At 39.6% G+C, this 19138-nt stretch overlaps 2 protein-coding genes and 1 long non-coding RNA gene across 3 annotated transcripts in view; 1 reads left to right on the top strand and 2 right to left on the bottom strand.

Annotated features, from left to right (window-relative positions):
- C11H9orf85 (chromosome 11 C9orf85 homolog) overlaps positions 1-15904 on the bottom strand; it is a 50405-nt gene extending 34501 nt beyond the window's left edge. Inside the window, exon 1 of the mRNA XM_059656908.1 lies at positions 15584-15904. Coding sequence (XP_059512891.1) covers positions 15584-15685 — 102 coding nt within the window. The 5' untranslated portion in view covers positions 15686-15904. The remainder of the gene's footprint in view (positions 1-15583) is intronic.
- LOC132211993 (uncharacterized) overlaps positions 1-19138 on the bottom strand; it is a 113800-nt gene that overhangs the window by 34501 nt on the left and 60161 nt on the right. The window lies entirely within an intron of this gene.
- The window catches only part of ABHD17B (abhydrolase domain containing 17B, depalmitoylase), a 49211-nt gene continuing 46259 nt past the window's right edge, over positions 16187-19138 (top strand). The window contains exon 1 of the mRNA XM_059656907.1: positions 16187-16760. The gene's annotated coding sequence lies outside the window, so the exon portion shown is untranslated. The remainder of the gene's footprint in view (positions 16761-19138) is intronic.

Below are 19138 nucleotides of genomic sequence, written 5' to 3'. Positions count from 1 at the left end.
GTTTACCCCTTAAAGATATCCATTTCCCAATATTTTTATGTTTTGTAAATGATTTTGGGGGGTGGGGGGACTGGGAAGAAGGACGAAGGATAGAGATATAGAAAAATTGATGAGAAACATCATCAATCAGCTGCCTCCGGCATATCCCCTACTGGGGATGGAGCCTGCAACCTGGGCATATGCCAACCAGGAATAGAACTGATGACCTCCTGGTTCCTGGATCAGTGCTCAACCCCTGAGCCTCACCAGCTAGGCCATTTCCTAATATTTAATCATCAATTCACTTCAGTTTGTCTCAGTACTCCTTTCTATTTAGACTACTTTTACTCTTGGTCAACTGAACCTCTAACTATAGCCTCAGTAATGAGCTCAATGAGGATTACATCCAAAACTATGTCCCCAGTCCTAATGTCTCTCTGGAAAACATGTGGGATACCCATTTTCCCCCTAAAGAAAATCCTTGAAACATGCTCTAGGAACTTAGTGAGAACTTCAACAGCATAAAAAAATGACAGAAACCACAACAAATAATCAGTTAGAAGTGAAGAATACAATAACTGAAATGAAGAATACACTAGAAGAAACCAATCTTCATGCAGATTACATGAAGCAGAGGATCAAATCAATGATTTGGAAAACATGGTAGCAGAAAATACCCAATCAGAGCAGAATAAAAAAAAGAATTTTAAAAAAATGAGGAAAGTTTAAGGAACTTTGGGACAACATCAAGCATAACAGCATCGGCATCATAGGGGTACCAGAAGAAGACAGAGAGTAAGGGTTTGTACATCAACTGTAATTATAAAATAAAAATTAGTTTTAAAAAATGTTTACGTAATAGGAAACTACGAAGATGTTTATAGAGTACCACATGGTGGTTAACAGTGAGAATTTGGGCACCAGTTTCAAGCCACACTTCAATGTTGGTTAACCTCTCTGTGCCTGCTGCCTCATACATAAAGTAAGAATATCTATCTTACATAGCATGTTTTCCTTAGCAAATTATATGTATCCAGTAAATGTTGACTATTGTTTAAAAAATTTTTGTATAGTATCTTCTGTTTAAAAATTAATATTCACAGTTAATTATCAGTTCCTCACAACTACCTTGGGAGATAATATTATTCCTTTTTCACAGATGAAAAAACAAATCCAGACAGGTTTAATAATCTCCCTATGATTACACACTTACAAAGAAATACAACCAAGGCTCAAGAACATGCCCTCTGACTCCAAATTCCACTATTCTGCCCCACTATCCCATATTGCCTCAATTTTAGAAGCGAATCTCAGTCTGATTTCTAGTTTCACCATTGAGAGCATCATTTCTTCAGGAAAATTAGACTATCTGCATGGTAATTTAAGAAGCTTTTCCAAATTTTTATATCAAGAGACATCACTCCAAAATGTAACTTCCCCTAATTTCTTACTCTGTACTTCCAAAGTCCCTTAATTCAGACATGGTAGACACAGTATAGAAGCCATCTGCTTTCTACTCTCACTTCCTCATGGTCAGTTTCTGGTCTTTATTCCTTTTCCTGGAATGTAAGCCAAATCTAAACACATGGGAAAGCTGAAAAGTTATTTCTTCGTTGCTCTTTCCTATGGTTTAAACCTGCCTTAGTTATAAGATCAAGTGTCAGACCAAATCTCAATTACCTAGGCAACCTAAAATTAGAAACATGCTCAGAAATCTGGGTAGTTTCTACATCAGTAATTTCCAACCTTTGTTATTGCTTCCACTGTTCACATGCCCATGTTACTCTTATCAAATACAGAAAATAGTATATCTTAATTAACAGGAGAGTAATAAGTATTTTGGGGAAGGACAGGGAAGAGAGATCCTAATACATTCTCTCCCAACAGAGAATGCCTCTATCAAAACTAAGGGAGATAGAGGTAAATAATGTACTTCTATCTTCTCAAGAGATCTTCTGCTATCCTTATCATTTAACTACCTGCTTGGTTGTTTATAGTTTCTGGTCAATGTTCTTTTGCTTACTCATGTCCTTGAGTGATTTCACATACATGGGACATGTCTGTACTTTGGCCAGGTGTCTAGACAAAAGCATGCATAGGAAAGACTTAAATGGTTTATTAAAAAACAGGTCTTTTTGGTTTTAATTATAAAACGAAAACAAACCAAATAATTTTTACACAAAATACTACTATCATAAATCTGTAAACCACATGCCTAATCCTTTATAAAAATTCTCTCTGCTGCTATACTTAGAACATTCCTGTGGCTAGGGGCAGGCATAATTATCTTCATTTTCCAGATGAGAAACCTGGGGCTCAGAGAATTAAGAGATTTGCTTGAGGTCACACAATTAATCAGGAGCAGCAGAGGCAGGACCCATAAAAAGATGCCTTTTAGTTTAGGGCATTCTATTAAAGTGACAAGTAGAAAGTGTTTCCCCACAGCTTTCAAGATTTCTAAATAGTAAAAGAAAACACAGCTCAAAATTTTGCCGAGTACACATTTCAATTTGTACTGTGTTTTTAACTTAAATTCTGACACTGGTATATTGTTTTGCACAGAGGGCCAAAGCTGCAAGTTTGTTCGTAAGGAAACGTTGCAGTATTATCCATTATGTTTTAAAAGCATAAGACAAAATTCCAAAGTTAGAAAAATTCACTGAGGAAAGAAAAATTATGTTTGCTAAGCAATGTTCTAAAAGAGGAGGATTTACTTTTTTATCATGTTCCTCACAGATTTTTTAATACACAGAGACCTAAACAATAAAAGGTAACGAAGTGGTAAGCAACCTATGCTAACTATGTACAAATCAACTGGAATGCAAAAAGCTCAAGCAGCAATTGTGTAGTGTCATGATGCAACACACATGTTTTTATTAGCACTCATTAAGTTAGTCACATTTTGAGATCTTGTCCAACCAGAATGGTATGCCCCAAGTTATTGATCTTAAAAGAGACAAAATACTGACTGGCCACTGTTTCACAATGTTAAACAAAAAAGAATAATAATACTCATTTCCTGCTAATGGCATATGTAGGAATTTATGGATTTAACTCTTTCAAGCAGAATAACTGGTAATGTCCACAAACCAAATGACTTTACCCTTTATTTGTTATTGAATTTATTGGGGTGATTTTACCTTTTAAAATAAATCTATATTGTAAGTCATTTGCTTGGGGCAGGCATATAGAATAATTACCATACTGAAGCTAGTTAACTTCTTCAAAGATGGTTGCCTTGTTTTGGTCGTATTAATAAGTCATACGAATAACCTATGTATGCTGACAACTGATTCAGGAGTCCAGTCACATCAGGAAAAAATTAGGCTGTGCCATGCATGATTCATTTATTCTAGAGCTCAGTATTCACATGTGACTTCCTTAACTTCAGTTGACAGCATTTCCTCATTCTTAAAAGGAAAACAAAGATGTCTTTGATGACAAGAATACAAAAAGCTAAGGGATAAAATTAAGGTATATTTTGAATGACAAATGCAAGTCACCTATAACAAAATATTACTACATTTTATTTTTACAGATTTTTAAAAAAAAATATGATTTTGTCCTATAATGCTTCTCACTTTATTCTTACATCATCCCTGTGTGGAAGAAAGAAAGTGTTATGTTATTTATTTTTATTCTAACTTGTAGAGTTGGTATAACTTACCCATGGTTAGAGAGAGTGAGTCAGTAGCCACACCAGGAGTCTGAAGAGTCTACTCCTGATGCTGCCCTGACTCCAAGCTTAGGGCACCTTCCAACATTCAAATTACACAACGTGTCATAGTTAGAGTAGACTTAAATACAGCACATATCATGGCTATGTCTCTGCTGTCCATAGGAACAATTTGAACAAGTATGAGTTAGCATGTACTCAACACTATCCTAAACATTTCAAGAATTCAAAAGATTTATGTGCTTTAGTTGGAGAGATGAAAGTAATGGTCATGAAGTAAAATTGGAGAGCAGGCAATATTTGCTGGAATTCAAATGGTGTTTAAAATAAGAGATTAACTGGCTGGCTTTTTCAAACTGGGCTTTCAGAAGTATTTGGATTGAGAGGGAGTCACCAGAGATCCAGGGCTGATTGGCAGCCTTACAGATTTCAAAACTGTCTTTTCATTCAGCCCCAATCCAATGGGACAAAGTGAGGGAGTCACGGATCTCTACTACTTATGGCAAATTTGCAAAGGTGTCTCAGAATGGGAAAGGCATTTTATGTTTTCAAAGACCATTGCTAACTCTTAAGCAAGCAGGTCCTCAAAAGGTCAAAGCCTAAAGTGACACACAAGTTTAATTTAGAACATCAGCAACTTATCTTCCTTCATACATTCCTTGTACCTCTTCCGGTCGCATATTGAAACTAGAAACGGGGTTCACCCACAAACAGAAGCAGGAGAGATTATGTTCGCTATTCACACAGGCCACTGCGTTTCAGCCCTTCTTGAAATGTCTACAACTTGATAATGAACAGAGAACAAGATGACTTAGATAACTATTTCCACAGAGAAGAGAAATTCCATGTTTTTAATGCTAGATTATATGAGTAGTATTGTATGTAGTTCAACTTTTAACTTTACTAACTGAACTAAAACTACATTTCAAAGCTTTCATTCAGCTATTTTAAATCAAAAGCCTTTTTATGTTATAAGGTCTTGATAAAAGTACTAATTTGCTCACTGTTGCTGCTTGTACACTGGCCTTATCTCCCCAGCTAGACCGTCAACAGCATGGAGGCTAGAACAAGGTCTTATTTTCATCTCAGTATTGCCTACCACAGATACCAGGCAAACACTAGGCACTCAAAGACTTTAAAACTGACAATGATACTGATTTTTCTTCTCTATGGCTTTTCCAGCACTCAAACAAGACAGGATCTTTAGCTTGCTTTTAGTTGTGTGTGTGTGTGTGTGTGTGTGTGTGTGTGTGTGTGTGTGTGTCCCAGCTTCACTTTTATTGTCTCATCTGATAACAACAACAACAAAAAGCTTGCTTTTAGTTTTAATTCCCAGGTTTGGCTGAAATCTGGAACTGTGGGTATAGATTTTATCTTCCAAAAAGTTTACCTCTTCTATTTTGCTAATCTGCATATAACAACAGCATTATCTTTTACCACCATATTATCAATGATTATTTAAAGTTAACTCAGATTAACTAGGTTCTTCATTCACCACTGTTTCTTCTACCACTTATCTTCTTATATTCAGGAGTACATGCCTAAATACGGGGATGGGTAAAAATAGGTTTACAGTTGTGAGTATGTGAAAGACAGTTAATAAAGTTATTGCAATAATCAAAACCTGCATGTCTTTTTCCCTACCTTTGTTCACCCCTGTATTTTTTTAATTTACTTTTAGTGAGGATGATTCTTTTGCCCTGATATCCAAGCCATAGCTTAGCTCTATCAAGAACTCTAAATTAAAAGTACTTCCCTCACAGCACATTAAAGAACTTGCTCTATTTTTTTATAAGTAGCAGATGAGAAGTCAGATGTCTACAGCATTATAGTTGCTTTATGGCTAACCTCTTTGTTCCCTTTCTCTGAAAGCTGGTAGGAATTTCTATCATTGGAGTTAAAAAATATCACCATATGTCTAATATCCTTCTATCTGAAGGCTTAAGATTTTCTTAAACTTTGTGAAATTGGGCTTTTTTCTTCTTTACTTTTCATCATTTCTTCTAAACTCTCCTAGCCTTCTGGAATTTCCCAGTTCAATCTTCCATATCTCAAATTTCACTTCATTATTTTTATAACTTTGGCCTTTTAGACTAGCTTTTAGGCTAATCCATTGGCTTGATCTTCCAAATTACTAATTTAGTCTATTCTTTTCCATCCTGCTATTCATTCTACTAAGATGTTTACTTTACATTTCTACAACCACAGTTGAAGTTTTTAAGAAATGTCATAGCTTTATTTTTTTAAAACCACAGCCTATCCTTCTTTTATGGATATTGAAAGTTTCTTTGAATCATGGATGGATACCAATTATCGCTTTTAAGAGTTCTTTTCTTCATCTTATATTACCTCTGATAAATGGGGGGTAGGAGGTAGGGTTTCCAGTCAGTCACACATCTCAAGGTTTTGGTTTTTCTAAAAAGTGTAGTGCTTCTTAGTCTGCTAATATTTATAAATGAGAGCCTAGGTCTCATGGTAGCCACACGTGCTTATTTAAACTGAAATAAATTAAAATTCTGTTCTTTAGTTCCATAGGCACATTTCAAATACTCAGCTGGTACATGTGGCTAGTGGCTACCATACTGGATAGAAATGATATGACATATTTCCAACATCATAGAAAATTCCTCTGGATAGCACTGGTACAGAATAAGCCATATTCAATATAGAATGAATTACTAAAGCAGAATTGAGAATCACTACTGCTTTGGAAGTGAATTCAGATACTAATTATATAATCCTTGTCTCTGGTTGAAAGGCTAAAAAATAACAGTTTGATAGCTTTTGCTTTAGCAGGCATAGGAAACATGTTGCTTCCATGTATAAAAGGTTCCTTGTTGAGCTCTGAGACCAACAATTATCAGGAATATTGCTCTGCATTTGCCGTTCATGGCATTTCCCCACTTTAGAGAGCTGTTCTTCTGACTTTATCTTGAGGGCAACTGTTAGATAACCATTGGAGTGATACAGATCTCATTAATTCTGATATTGGCATTATTTTAGAGTTTTATTGAAAAAAATCTTAACTTCCAACAATCTATATAATAAAAGCCTAAGCAACTGTTATGGCAGAACAACCAGAACGACCGGTCGCTATAATGCGCACTGACCACCAGGGGGCAGATGCTCAACGCAGGAGTTGCCCACTGGTGGTCAGTGCGCTCCCTCAGGAGGAGCACCGCTCAGCCAAAAGCTGGGCTCACGGCTGGTGAGCGCAGTGGCAGTGGTTGGAGCCTCTCCCACCACCACCTTAGTGGCAGCACTAAGGAGCAGTGAGCAGGCAGGCAGTAAGCAGCAAGGGGTCCCGGACTGCGAGAGGGCACAGGCCGGGCTGAAGCCGCGCACACACACACACACACACACACAAATTTCGTGCACAGGGCCTCTAGTATTATATAACAGATTCTTAAGCTGTTTAGCTGCATCCTATTTTATATCTTAAATTTACTTAATGTTCTTTTCTGCTTTTTTTTAGTTTTCTAATATTGCAGTTTTATTTTTTTCTGTCATTTCATTTAAATTTGGGGAAAACTGAAAGATAAGTACATGTTTTTAGTCAGCCGTTTTGAATTAGACGCCTTAGTAACATTGGACTTATTTTTCTTACTAGGTAGCTCAAAGAAGGCCTTAATAAAGGTGTCCCTAGAGAAGCCTTAAGATTAGAGTTAATTGCCACCGTAAACCAGGGAGTTTTTAATTTAAATTTACTAGGGAATAGCTGACCTTGCAGTCATCATATGAGGGTCAAAGAACTGTCCATGGTTCAATAATAAAGAGTTTAAATTAAAGCAACAGCATCGCATGTATAAAAGCAACAATATTTTAATGTAGACGATAATAACTTATCCCACATGACCATTTTAACTTTATTAAAAACTAGATCTAAACCCACCAGTGTGGCTCAGTGGTTGAGCATCAACCCATGAACCAGAAGATCACAATTGGATTCTGGTCAGAACACATGCCCGAATTTCGGGCTTGATCCCCAGTAGGAGGCAGTAGATCGATGACTGTCTCATTGATGTTTCTATTTCTCCCTTTCCCTTCTTCTCTGAAATCAATAAAAACATATTTTTTAAAAAAACTAGATCTAGCATCATGTCCTATAAGCTTTCAAGTTTACAGGAAACACAAGAATCAAACTACTACCAGTATAATGTCTTATGATAAAGGCTAATGATATAATATAGAACATTCACATATACAAGTATATACTATGATGTCAAATATATTACTCAAATTGATGACTTCAGTGACATGAGTAATTTCAAAACAAACAAGTCAGTCACCTGGTAATAGAATGCTGAGATTTAGTAACATATAAATCTTCACAGAACAAAAAGGCATTTAAAATAATCCCTACCTTAGTTTGGCATTTTATATCCATGATGTAAATGTCCTACATTATCAAATGACCTTCAGAATTCTACTACTAACAGTATAAATTTACTGGAAATTATTATACATATATAGCTCTATCACCTACAAGAATACTTCCTTGTTAATGGTAAATGTTTGGTTTTGCATCTGCCAAAGCAAAAACAACCAAAAAGGAAAACAAAACAAATATATATATATATATATATATATATATATATATATATATATATTGGTTCCAAAAAAAAATACAACTTGAATAATTATATTAACTTTAGAATGTAAAGCCAACTATTCCAACTAGAAATAAACTTGATAAGATATCCAAGAAAATGTCTACCATAAAGTTCTAAAAAATGTCACTCAACCTTATGAATAAGCAAATAAAGTGGAAAACAATTAAGACCGGGGTTGAAATAGCTCCAAAGCTATGGGGAAATTCAAATTTACTCTTGATACATTGAGAAGCCAAAAATCCTGCAGGTACCAAGTTAATCACTGTTGAGGAATCAAATCATAACAATTTCTTTCCGCCAAAGAAATATTACATGAAGCATTAGGATGCTTATCTACACCCACTAATACCATTTCTGAACAGAGAAACAACAGGTCACCCGGGTACCTCTATCTCTCGTCTTTGCCCTGGAAAGCTGTGACTTTAAGGTTATTTTAAAATACTTCATATTCATCAAGACAATGGTTACTTATGAGGAGTAGAGTGGTAGTGACTAGAAGAGGCCAGTGACAGTCTCTTGATCTTGGTATTGGTTACATGACTGTGTCCACTTTGTGAAAATTCACTGAACTCTTATTACGATTTTGGCACTTTCCTATATGTTTATGTTATACCTCAACAAAAGTTTATTAAATGAAAACATTTCATATTTATCTCTTTTCCACTTTTTGAAGTAGTTATTAGTCTAAGATTCCTGAATAAAGGATTCATATCATTTCAGTGCTTGGGACCCAATAAAGACAGGAGAATTAACAGAGATCAGTAATCTATTGTACAATGGCAGTAAGAACTACTTGAATTCCATTTCTTCACCCCACAGGACAGAGCTGCTGCTACAGGTGCATATTATATACTCCATGAGTAGTTCAAAATTGCTTGAAGTCCCTGCCCTCTAAGAGATAGATGATATTTGTGTATGTATATGTGAGAGAAAAAAAGCCAAAACGTATAGACTACTAACTAATATGAATGTACCATATGTGCGGGGAGGGCAATAAATACCACAGGGAAGGAGAGACATTCCAACAGGATTCATCAGGTAATCACTAACTGAGGGAGTAGCATGTGAGCATGATGAACATTTTAGGATGAAGGAATGAGCTAGCATTTACAGAATACTTAATATCAGGTACCATGTAAGCATTTTCATAAACCTTATTAAACTCTCACAATACAGCTAAACCCACTGAGACCCTGACAAGTTAAGAAACTTGTTGATGATCATACAGCCAATACATAACAGAGAATTTGACCTAAATCTTTTGATTCCAAGATCAATGTCTTTGTACCACGCCATGCTGCCACCGTCTTAAACAAGAGCTTGTTACCTTTAGCCCAAAATCCAAAAACATCTGAAATCTGACAACTTACAAGGAATTTTTCTAACCAATGTATACACTTTAAAATAGTTTTACTCTTTAAAGTAACCTGACCAAAACCAAAATAAAACACACTACATCTACTTAGAGAAAAGACTGATGTGAGAGAGAAACATCGATCAATAGCCTGGTAACCTCCTGCATGCACCCCAAGGACTGAACTTGCAACTTGGGTATGTGCCCTGACTGGGAACTGAACCACCACCTTCTGGTGTACCAGATGATGCTCCAACCAACTGAGCCACACTAGCCAGGGCTGTCCGTAACAGAATTTTAATTCACAGCTTAAGATCAATCCATTTGGCAAAAAGGTCTTAGTCAACTACACTCTTCTAACCAGTAAATAAGAGAGGCTTTCAGTCTATGCTTTTGTAATCATATAATGTAACATGTTCATTTTGGAAATAAGCATAAATACCTATTTATAATCTTGTTTTGGAAAAGAGCCTTCACTGACTCTTAGGCTTTTTGGCGTCCTCTCTTTATTTAAGGCGACCTTTATTCATTCAAACATTAATGAGGAGACTTTAGTGTGTTACAAAATCTTCCCTCAAAAATGAATAAACAAAAAGCCTTGTTTTCAAATGATTCCCCAGTGCAACAATTTTACCTGATCCTTTTCATTTTGTTTTGTTTTCAGATTAAACTCCTTTAACTTCCTGACCCACACCTACAAACTCACCAGCACTCATTCTTCTTTCTGCCTTATTCATCGGTTTCCATTCAACTTCTCCTTGACCCTTTCATCCCCAAGACGTACTATCTCTTTGAGGATAATACTATATTAATTATTTCCTCTCTCCCTTTATTCCTGAATTATTGTAGTACTCCCCTGTACTACCTTCATCACAGCATTTAACACACTGTTATAATTATTTATTTACTTTATTCAATCAACAACCCCCGACATAGGTTTTGAGAATGTAAAGACAATCTTTGGCTTCACAAAAGTCATATTCTAGCCCGGGTTGGCTCAGTGGATAGAGCGTTGGCCTGCGGATTCAAGGGTCCCAGGTTCAATTCCGGTCAAGGGCATGTACCTTGGTTGCGGGCACATTCCCGGTAGGGGATGTGCAAGAGGCAGCTGACTGATGTTTCTAACTCTCTATCCTTCTCCCTTCCTCTCTGTAAAAAATCAATAAAATATATTTCAAAAAAAAAAGTCATATTCTAAGGGTGGGCTATAAATAAGACAAACAATATGCCAAAAAGTAATGAGGTTATGAAAATAAAAACAAAAATTCAGTTTTGATGAATTGAAACAGGATGTGAGAAAAGGACAAGAATCAAGGGTGATTCCTAAATTTTTGATTTGAGAAACTGAGTAAATGATGGAATTGTTTACACAGTTGGAGAACACTAGAGGAAGAAAGGTTTGAGAGAGAAAAATCAAGAGTTCTTTCTTTTCCATGTTAAGAAGCCTTTTTGATATTCAAGAATAGAGGTCAAGTAGGTATTTAAACAACCCTGCAGTTCAGGACCAAGGTTAGCCTCAAAGGTATTTAAAACCGTGAATGAAGATATTATTTCAGGAGACTAAGAGGCAAATGCTATTGAGCAACTGAGTGAGATGAGGACTGAGCATTATTAACCAGGGATCTGGAAACAGATAAATAACCTTGACAAGAGTGAAATGGTGGGTGCAAAACTATTTGAATAGAGATAGAAACAATGAGAAGTAAAGAAATAGAGAATCAGGAGCTTTTCTACAAAAAAAAAAAAGAAAAAGAAAATAGGGTGGAGCTTCAAAAGAACATGGATTCCATCTGAAATAAGCCATTAGTAATGGAAAGATTGATGATGCAAGAGAACATGGACAACAAATAAGAAGCCTTAAGCCTTTAAGTCATTTAGGGAAACAGGGCAAGGTTCAAGTGGAAAAACAGGCCTTTCACCCTCTGTAATAGAAAGGCAACACATATGGGTAGTTTGGTAGACGTGATGATGGAATAGCAGAAAGCCGGATCTAAGGTTAGGATTCTGTCAGGCAAGTACCACAGAGGGAAAGAAGATAAGGGAGCTGAGATGTATGCAAAAAAGCAATTGTATTCATGAAGCATGGACTTCAAGCTGGAAAAAGGAGGGGGGGGGAAGGACACAAGTGAGTACAGTGAAAAGTGGAAGGATTAAAAGAGAGGAGGAGCCAATGGAGTAAAAAAAAATTACTTTGAGGAATAAGGAAACCAGGTAAGTAGATAGTAGCCAGTATTTACAGAAAGAAAAAGAAAAAAGGCAAGTGGAGCAATTATATGCATAAGAGTTTAAGGTTTGACCATGGGAGGAGATTCCCAACGTTGAGGGAGAGGGTGGGTCTAAAAGCTGAAGGATCAAATGTTGCATTATCCATGCGAATATCCTAAACATGATGACAGGAATTATGGAAAAGCAGTGAGTCAGGTACAAATGAGGAGGTATAACTGGAAGGTAAGGACAGATTGGGAGGGGATAGCAATCTGATGGTATGTATTTCAGAAGAGCTGGGGTTTTGAGCAAGGAAGAAATGGACTGAAGCAGCAAATGGGAGAAAATGGTTCTAACTGGGGGGTTGAACAAACATTACTTAAGGATTATAAGGAATAGTCAGGTAGGGCAAGAAAGTGAACGTAATTTTATTTTCAACAATCTGTCTCTATTTGATGCTAATAAACTATCAACTCCAGAAGGCAAATTGGAAGGGTTAGGGCAGGCGGCATTGAAAGGTTGGAAGATTGCATGAAGTTGGATATACACAAAGCCAAATGAGAATAAAATTTCCCAGCAGTAATGCCAACCTGGCAATTTTGAATACAAATAAGCAAACACCTTTTGCATAAGTGTCATGAGATCAGCTCAGTATCTTTCCAATAATTTCCCTTTCTGCTTAAGTTAGCAACTAAGAAATTCTAATGATAATTACCTTCAGGTAGAAGGCTTGCATGACTAAATAAAAAGTGTACCTGAAGAGGAATAGGGCTGGGAAAGGGTACCTTCACTTTTATATTTTATTCATTTCTCTATTATTTCAAATATTCTTCAACAAGTTTGCATTTCTTTTTTATATATATTTTTATTGATTTCAGAGAGGAAGGGAGAAGGAGAGAGAGATAGAAACATCAATGATGAGAGAGAATCAGTGACTGGCTGCCTCCTGCATGCCCCCTACTGGGGATCAAGCCGGCAACCTGGGCATGTGCCCCTGACCAGAATCGAACCCAGGACCCTTCAGTCCACAGACCAACACTCTATCCATTGAGCCAAACCAACTAGGGCTCACAAGGCTGTCTGGATGATATATATATATTTCAGTACCAAATGACTAGAAGAGATTTAATCCTATTTCCACCTCCACCCCACCTCTTCAAGTCCCAAGACAGCACTACCGGCCAATGGCGATAGAGACTTCTTTTAAATAATCCCAGTCAAGGGGAAATTTAAAAATCCTATGCATGCTCCTCACTATTAGACATCTTCCTTATATTAAGCTAAAACCTACCTCTGTGAGTTTGACCCGTTGGTCTAAGTTTGGTTACAAAGAATGCCACAGAACAAGCTTCTCTACTCTTCTAGAAAATATTCAAGTATACAAAGACAGCTATCGGCCTGTCCTTTGGGGAATGGGTGCTGTACCTATATAAATTTCCCAATAAAACATCTGTCATTATCCATCATCTAATTTCAGTGAAGTCCTGACAAACTGCTTGGCAGAGAAGGAGAAGGGGAACTAATGCAGATCTCCTACAAAATAATGAGGTACAAGTAATCAATTGTAACTAAAACCCTTTAAGGAGATCTAAAATCCTTACAGAAGATATGCAGCTATTACTCTTTCTTTGTTAGATGTCACTGAATCCAATAGCTTTCTGAAATAAAGCATAAGAATGAAGACAGGGTCAGATGCTTCCGACAAAATTTTGGCTTTAGATAGCAGCATCTAACTGGCTCAAGAACTTGCTATAAATGCAGCCAATTATTAGTCCTCCATTAGACAGATGAACAATCAACCTAATGATCTTGCCTCAGTAAAATATTTCTTGCTGTTTTGGGCAGTATCTCCAATAACAAAACACTTGGTGTTTCTACCAATGGACAAATGAGGCTTGCTCACAATTTTTAAAAAATCTTTTTTAATACATATTTTCATTGATTCTTAGAGAGGGAGTGAGAGGGAGAGAAACATGGACAGATTGCCTCCTGCACACCCACTACTGGGATAGAGCCCGAAACCTGGGCATGTGCCCTAACCAGGAATCAAACCAGCAACCTTTTGGTGCTGGGCCACACGAGCCAAGGCACTTCCTCACAATTTAAAAGAAGCAAAGGAATGAATAATAAAAGTGATAAACAAAATAAAACTTAGTGATTAAACTTGAGACTCATGAAAAGGTTTAAAACCATAATGCCACAGCTGTTAGATAACACCAAGAAACAGACAATGAAAAATATAAGAAGTCTACAAAGAACTGATAGCATAAGAAGTACAAGTTCAAGAAGCCTTGTACTTATAAGTACAAGAAGCACAGTAGGGTACACAGTGGCTAAATACTTATTAAAACTGCATTATCATCTGATGAAAAACAATCAGGATTGCTTGCGCCAAAACTTACAGTAAGAATATAGGACCAGACAGTCATTTATTAGGAATAACACAGCCTTTTATTTAGATTTACCTAATGTTAACACACAAACTTGAGAAAATTTTCCCAAATGTTGCTTCAGCTTCTCCCCCCCGCCAATCTGAACCTAAGGAAAAGAAGAGGTCCTTTGAGCACCTAATTGCAAATATCCCTCTTTATACTTCTTTACTGAACTGTCTTCCCCCTCATCAGAATGCATTATAATTCGTAACTATACATCTTTGTGCTTGCTTATTGTCCAATGACCCAGGAAACTATAAGCAAAATCAACTCTTTTAAACACTGTATGCACTGAAGCACAGGGCCTTGTACATGGAATGTACTCATTAAATATCTGTAGTTAGTGAAGACAGAAAGAGAAAAGGAAAAGGGGACCCCAAGTTACTATAATCAGTTTGCTTCCAACATTAATTTCAATGTTGAGAAATTAATCACTTGTTGGACACTTATTATGATCTAGACCTTTGATATACATCATTTAATTTAGCCTCACAACAATCCTGCCAGGTTTCTCATTTGAAACTAAAGTAAGGCTCAAATTAAAATAATTTACTTGAGCTGCACACCTAGTGAACTTGAACTCCAGATTATGTGAACATCAGGTTCATCTGTCGTGGAGGTGGCCCCCGAGATGCCCTTCTCTCCCATGGTCTCCTCTCCATAGGCTGTGGACAAGTTGGAGGGGGAGACACCTACAGCAAATTAGGCGCTTTATAAAACCCAACACCTGCGGCTATGGAGACAGTCTTAATTTTCTTTAAGGTTGCAGAAATCCTGCTCAAGAAGTAAGTGAGTTATAAAAAGCAAAACAAGCATTTTTACATTACTCAAACAATTCGATCCTCAAACTACCTTTACAAGAGACGTATGTTAGTGAAAGCACTGGGGCTGGGAACGTTTAATCCTTCCCATTCCCCCTACAAACATACGGACGTGGGGTTTTCCAAAAACAAACAATGGCTGCATAAAGTTGGCACAACATTTTAGGAGACGCTCGTGCCACAATCCTCATTTTCCTACTGTAAATATGTGATCCAGATGGGAGCTCAATTTACCCATTTGCATTTTAAGTTTGATGAGGGACCCATTCACTCTTTGTGCAATTAGTCAAGTGCTGACTGACAAATACATTCATGAGAAGACAACACATCCAGGTCAAAGAAAGGGTGTGGGAACATCGTTTCAGAAAGGGCTGCACTGCAGCCAAAACTAACTCTGGGCTGCGGTCCACGCTCGCCCTCGCCAGCTCCTCTCACTTCCTCTTTCCCCTCCACTGAACCATTCCTTCCTGGAGTCAGATCTAATGCTGCAGGCAGGGTCCTACCTTGGTCTGAACAGTCTTATCAAACTTGTCATTTTTGAAGCTAAACGTGTTTTGATGTCTCTGAGGCCTGGAACGGGCCACGTTGCCTCTCTGCGAGCTCATCGCCGAAATCACAATCACCAAACGCTGGAAGTAGGAAGATTCAAGAAGCCACGAACTACCTCGTGGAGAAGACGCCTGTCACTGACCCGGAAGGAACTGATCTAGCTTTCTCGCCCCGCCCCCGTCAGTCCACGTGACGCCGCGCGGAGGTCAAAGGACATCCTCGGTCCCTCGGCAACTTGAAGGCTCTTCCTCGAGGTCACGACTTGATCCCTCCGCTCACCCTCTCTCTCCAACTCCGCAGATACATCCCGCTTTCTTCGAAGCGACAATTCCCCCATTGGTCCGAACGTGGATGTCCATCAAGGCGGAGGGGCGGGGAACTTTTGATTCCATTGGCCCTTCTTTTCCGCAATCCCCGCCTCCTGCCGCCTCAGCTCAGCCTCTCCTGGCGCCCGACTCCGCTGGGCGGCTTGTGATTGGTGGAAATCGGGTTAAACTGGACTGCGTCCCTCCCCCTGCCTGCTCGGAGGCTGGAGCCCGGGTCAGTTTTGGCATCTTCATCCCGTCAGTGACCAAGTCCTGGCTTAGTGAGTCTTTTGCTGGTGCCCCTCGGTTCCCTTCCCGCCTCCCTCCCGCCACGAGGGCGAGCCCAGCGGCTGGCAGGCTGAACAGGAGCAAGAAGGGAGGGTTAAGGAGAAGAAACACCTGGCTGGGTCTGGGTGGCGTCTGCAGTGCCAGAAAGGGCGGTGGTGGCGGCGGCGGCGGCGGCAGCTGCGACCACGGCCGCTCGGGACCTGAGGGCCGACCGAGAGCCACCGGCGGCGGCGGCAGCTCCAGCGCCTCGCGCCGGGGCCGTTAGTCAGCAGAACGCGAGCCCGCGTGGAGGAGCAGGGCCGGCGCGAGGAGGCGAGGAGGGAGCGCGAGCGGGCCCTCTCGGGCGCTGCCGCCTTTCTTGGTCCCGTCGCCGGCACCGCAGCCCTCGTCCCTTCTGCTCGGCCGGTCCCGCCCGCAGGCCGGGAGAGTCCGGCGGCGGCGGCATCGCGGAGCGCGCCCCGTGGAGGACAGCGCGTCGGCAGAGGTTCTCTCCCGGCCCTTTCAGCCCGACACCTTGACTGCGGCCCCTCCGGTGCAGGTGCGTGAGGCGGCGCGGGGGGGCTGGGCGGCTGCGGCCGGGCGTGGGGAGGGGGCGCTGGGCCCGGAGCCGCAGCGCGGGCGGGTCGAGGCGAGCCGTGGCCCGGCAGGGGGAGGGGAGCGAGATGCGTCTTTGTTGTTGGGAGACCGGGATCCCACTCGGCGCGGGGAAAGGCGGGGGAGCCCCTCCCGATTTGGGGGAGGGTTCTCCAGGGGGCTCGGGGGAAGGGAGAGGGAGAGGAGGGTCCGAGTGGTGGGCGAGGCGGCGGGAATCGGGGGGCCTGGGCGAGACCGACCCGGGGGTGGGAAAGGTCTGAGGGTCCCCCTGGCCGAGAAGGTCTCCTCTCCCCGCCTTTGCGTTTCTAGCCGCGGACGGAGAGAGGAGGCCAGGTTCGCGGTGAGATTCGCGGAGCCCGAAGGCTTTCTCCCGAGTGTCCTCGCGTGTCGGCCTCGGTGTGAGATCGAACCTGCCGGGTCCCCGGGGGGTTGCGAATTGCGGCCGGGCCGCGGGGTTCCTGTTCTCGAGGCGGGTGACCCGGAGTCTTGCCTGTTTGCGAACTCGGGGGTGGAGTGGGGAGGAATTTTGCATCGGAAAATTGGAGTTGATGTTTGGGTTGTTTTGCCTTTTAATCCTGAAACGAAAGTTCTTTTCAAGTTAGATTGTATTGTTGTGAAGGGCTTTTTGTAAAGAGAATTTAACCCAGTTTCTTGTTTAAGACAAAAATGTTCATGATGGTCTAGGCTAGGGTGAAATTTCTGGCAATGCCAGAGCATAGTTTGTTTTAGACGATGCTTTGTTGTAAGTCGGTGTTAGGTGGACTTGGTAAGCCAAGGGATGAATAACGGGATACAGGGAGGATGGTCTTTAAATTTTGGATGTGTATGAAAAGATGTTACTTTTTAATACTTGATCCACAAGATGAGTCATTGATTTTTAAGGCTCCAATTAATAAAGTGAATTTTGAATATCTTCTGCCAGCATTTGAAGCCTACTGGGTTTGAGTTAAAGTCAGGTACCTGTTGTAATAGTATTCATCTGTTTAACAGGAAGACTTAAAAGGAAATGAACTCTTCTCCATAGAGAGTTTTTCTCTTTATATATTTACAGCATAAATGGGTGATATGTCTAATATCTAGTAATTACCAGTGTTTTGATAGTTATCATAATTGCAATGTTCTAGTTGGGTACTGCCAACTCTTTGCTTGTTGGTAAATTTCTATTTTTGGAGTAGGGGTAGTGGGTTACTTGAACAGTGGAGGTAGCCACGTTTCCACTAATAAAAAATATAAAATCCCTGTTGTGTAATAATTGCTATGTTTTTTTGAGATCCAGGAGGAAATGAATAGCACCCTCATCCATATGTTGACCTCTCTTTTCCCATTGTAGTATTAATAAGGTTAATTGGCAAGGATGGGATTAGATTTTTACCAGGCAAGTCAGTTCTAATTTTGTCCCTCACTGTATGGTACTGTAGGTAAGTGGCTTGTTTTCTTGAGTATTTTTGCCCATTTTGAAATGTGCATGAAATAACATCTGACAAAGAATTTTCTGTATCCCTGTGACAAAATAATGTTTTGGTTGCCTAATGGACACAGAAGAACTAGGCAATTAGTGTCTGTTCCAAGTTCTGTCACTGAATTGGTCTACAGGCCAGCTATCCCACATCTGAGTCAGTTTCTTCATTTGTAATATAGGGCTAATAAAACATGCCACCTGCTCACTTTATAGTAAGGGCAATAAGAATCAACAGTTACTCTGGTGTGTGACAGATTGTTTCATTTAAATAGTACTTTTTAGTGCAGTTCTTATTTTGTTTTGATGCTATGAATTTCAATTTCTTGGTGAAGAATTGGCATAAAGTAGTTATATTAGGGGGAATGCCTATCTATATGCACTTAGGAATTTATACTAGTAGACATAAAGTTTCTTCCATGTTAAGATTGGTTATATCTTTAGTCAGTGATGACAAGAAAAGAGAGTGGCAAATTAACTTGGTTTATTTGCTGATAGGTTTTATTTGTAATATATCCAAAAATTTGCTCTTCATGCTCAAAAATTATGCCTGCCTTTCCTACCCTGTTAAAAATTTTTCACGTACATTGCTCTATATGCCTCTCAACCAGCTTTGTGAGTTAGAGGGGAAAAGCGATGTCATATACAGGTGGAATAAAGCCCAGAGGACTTGATTATTCAAATTGCCTAAAGCTACACAATTTGTAAATGCAGAATTGAGACCTGAAGCTGAGTTTTCTGACATCTATTCCTAAATCCTTTCCTCAGGAGCAGTGTTTTTCAAACACTTGGCTGGCCCAACAGTTTTTGCCAATTCAGGTGAAATGACAAATAATATAGCAATATAAGTATTGACAACACACAAT

This window comes from Myotis daubentonii, chromosome 11, assembly GCF_963259705.1.
Source record: "Myotis daubentonii chromosome 11, mMyoDau2.1, whole genome shotgun sequence".
Classification (NCBI taxonomy): domain Eukaryota; kingdom Metazoa; phylum Chordata; class Mammalia; order Chiroptera; family Vespertilionidae; genus Myotis; species Myotis daubentonii.
Note: the sequence above shows the minus strand (reverse complement) of the source record. Positions and strands in the feature narration are given on the sequence as shown.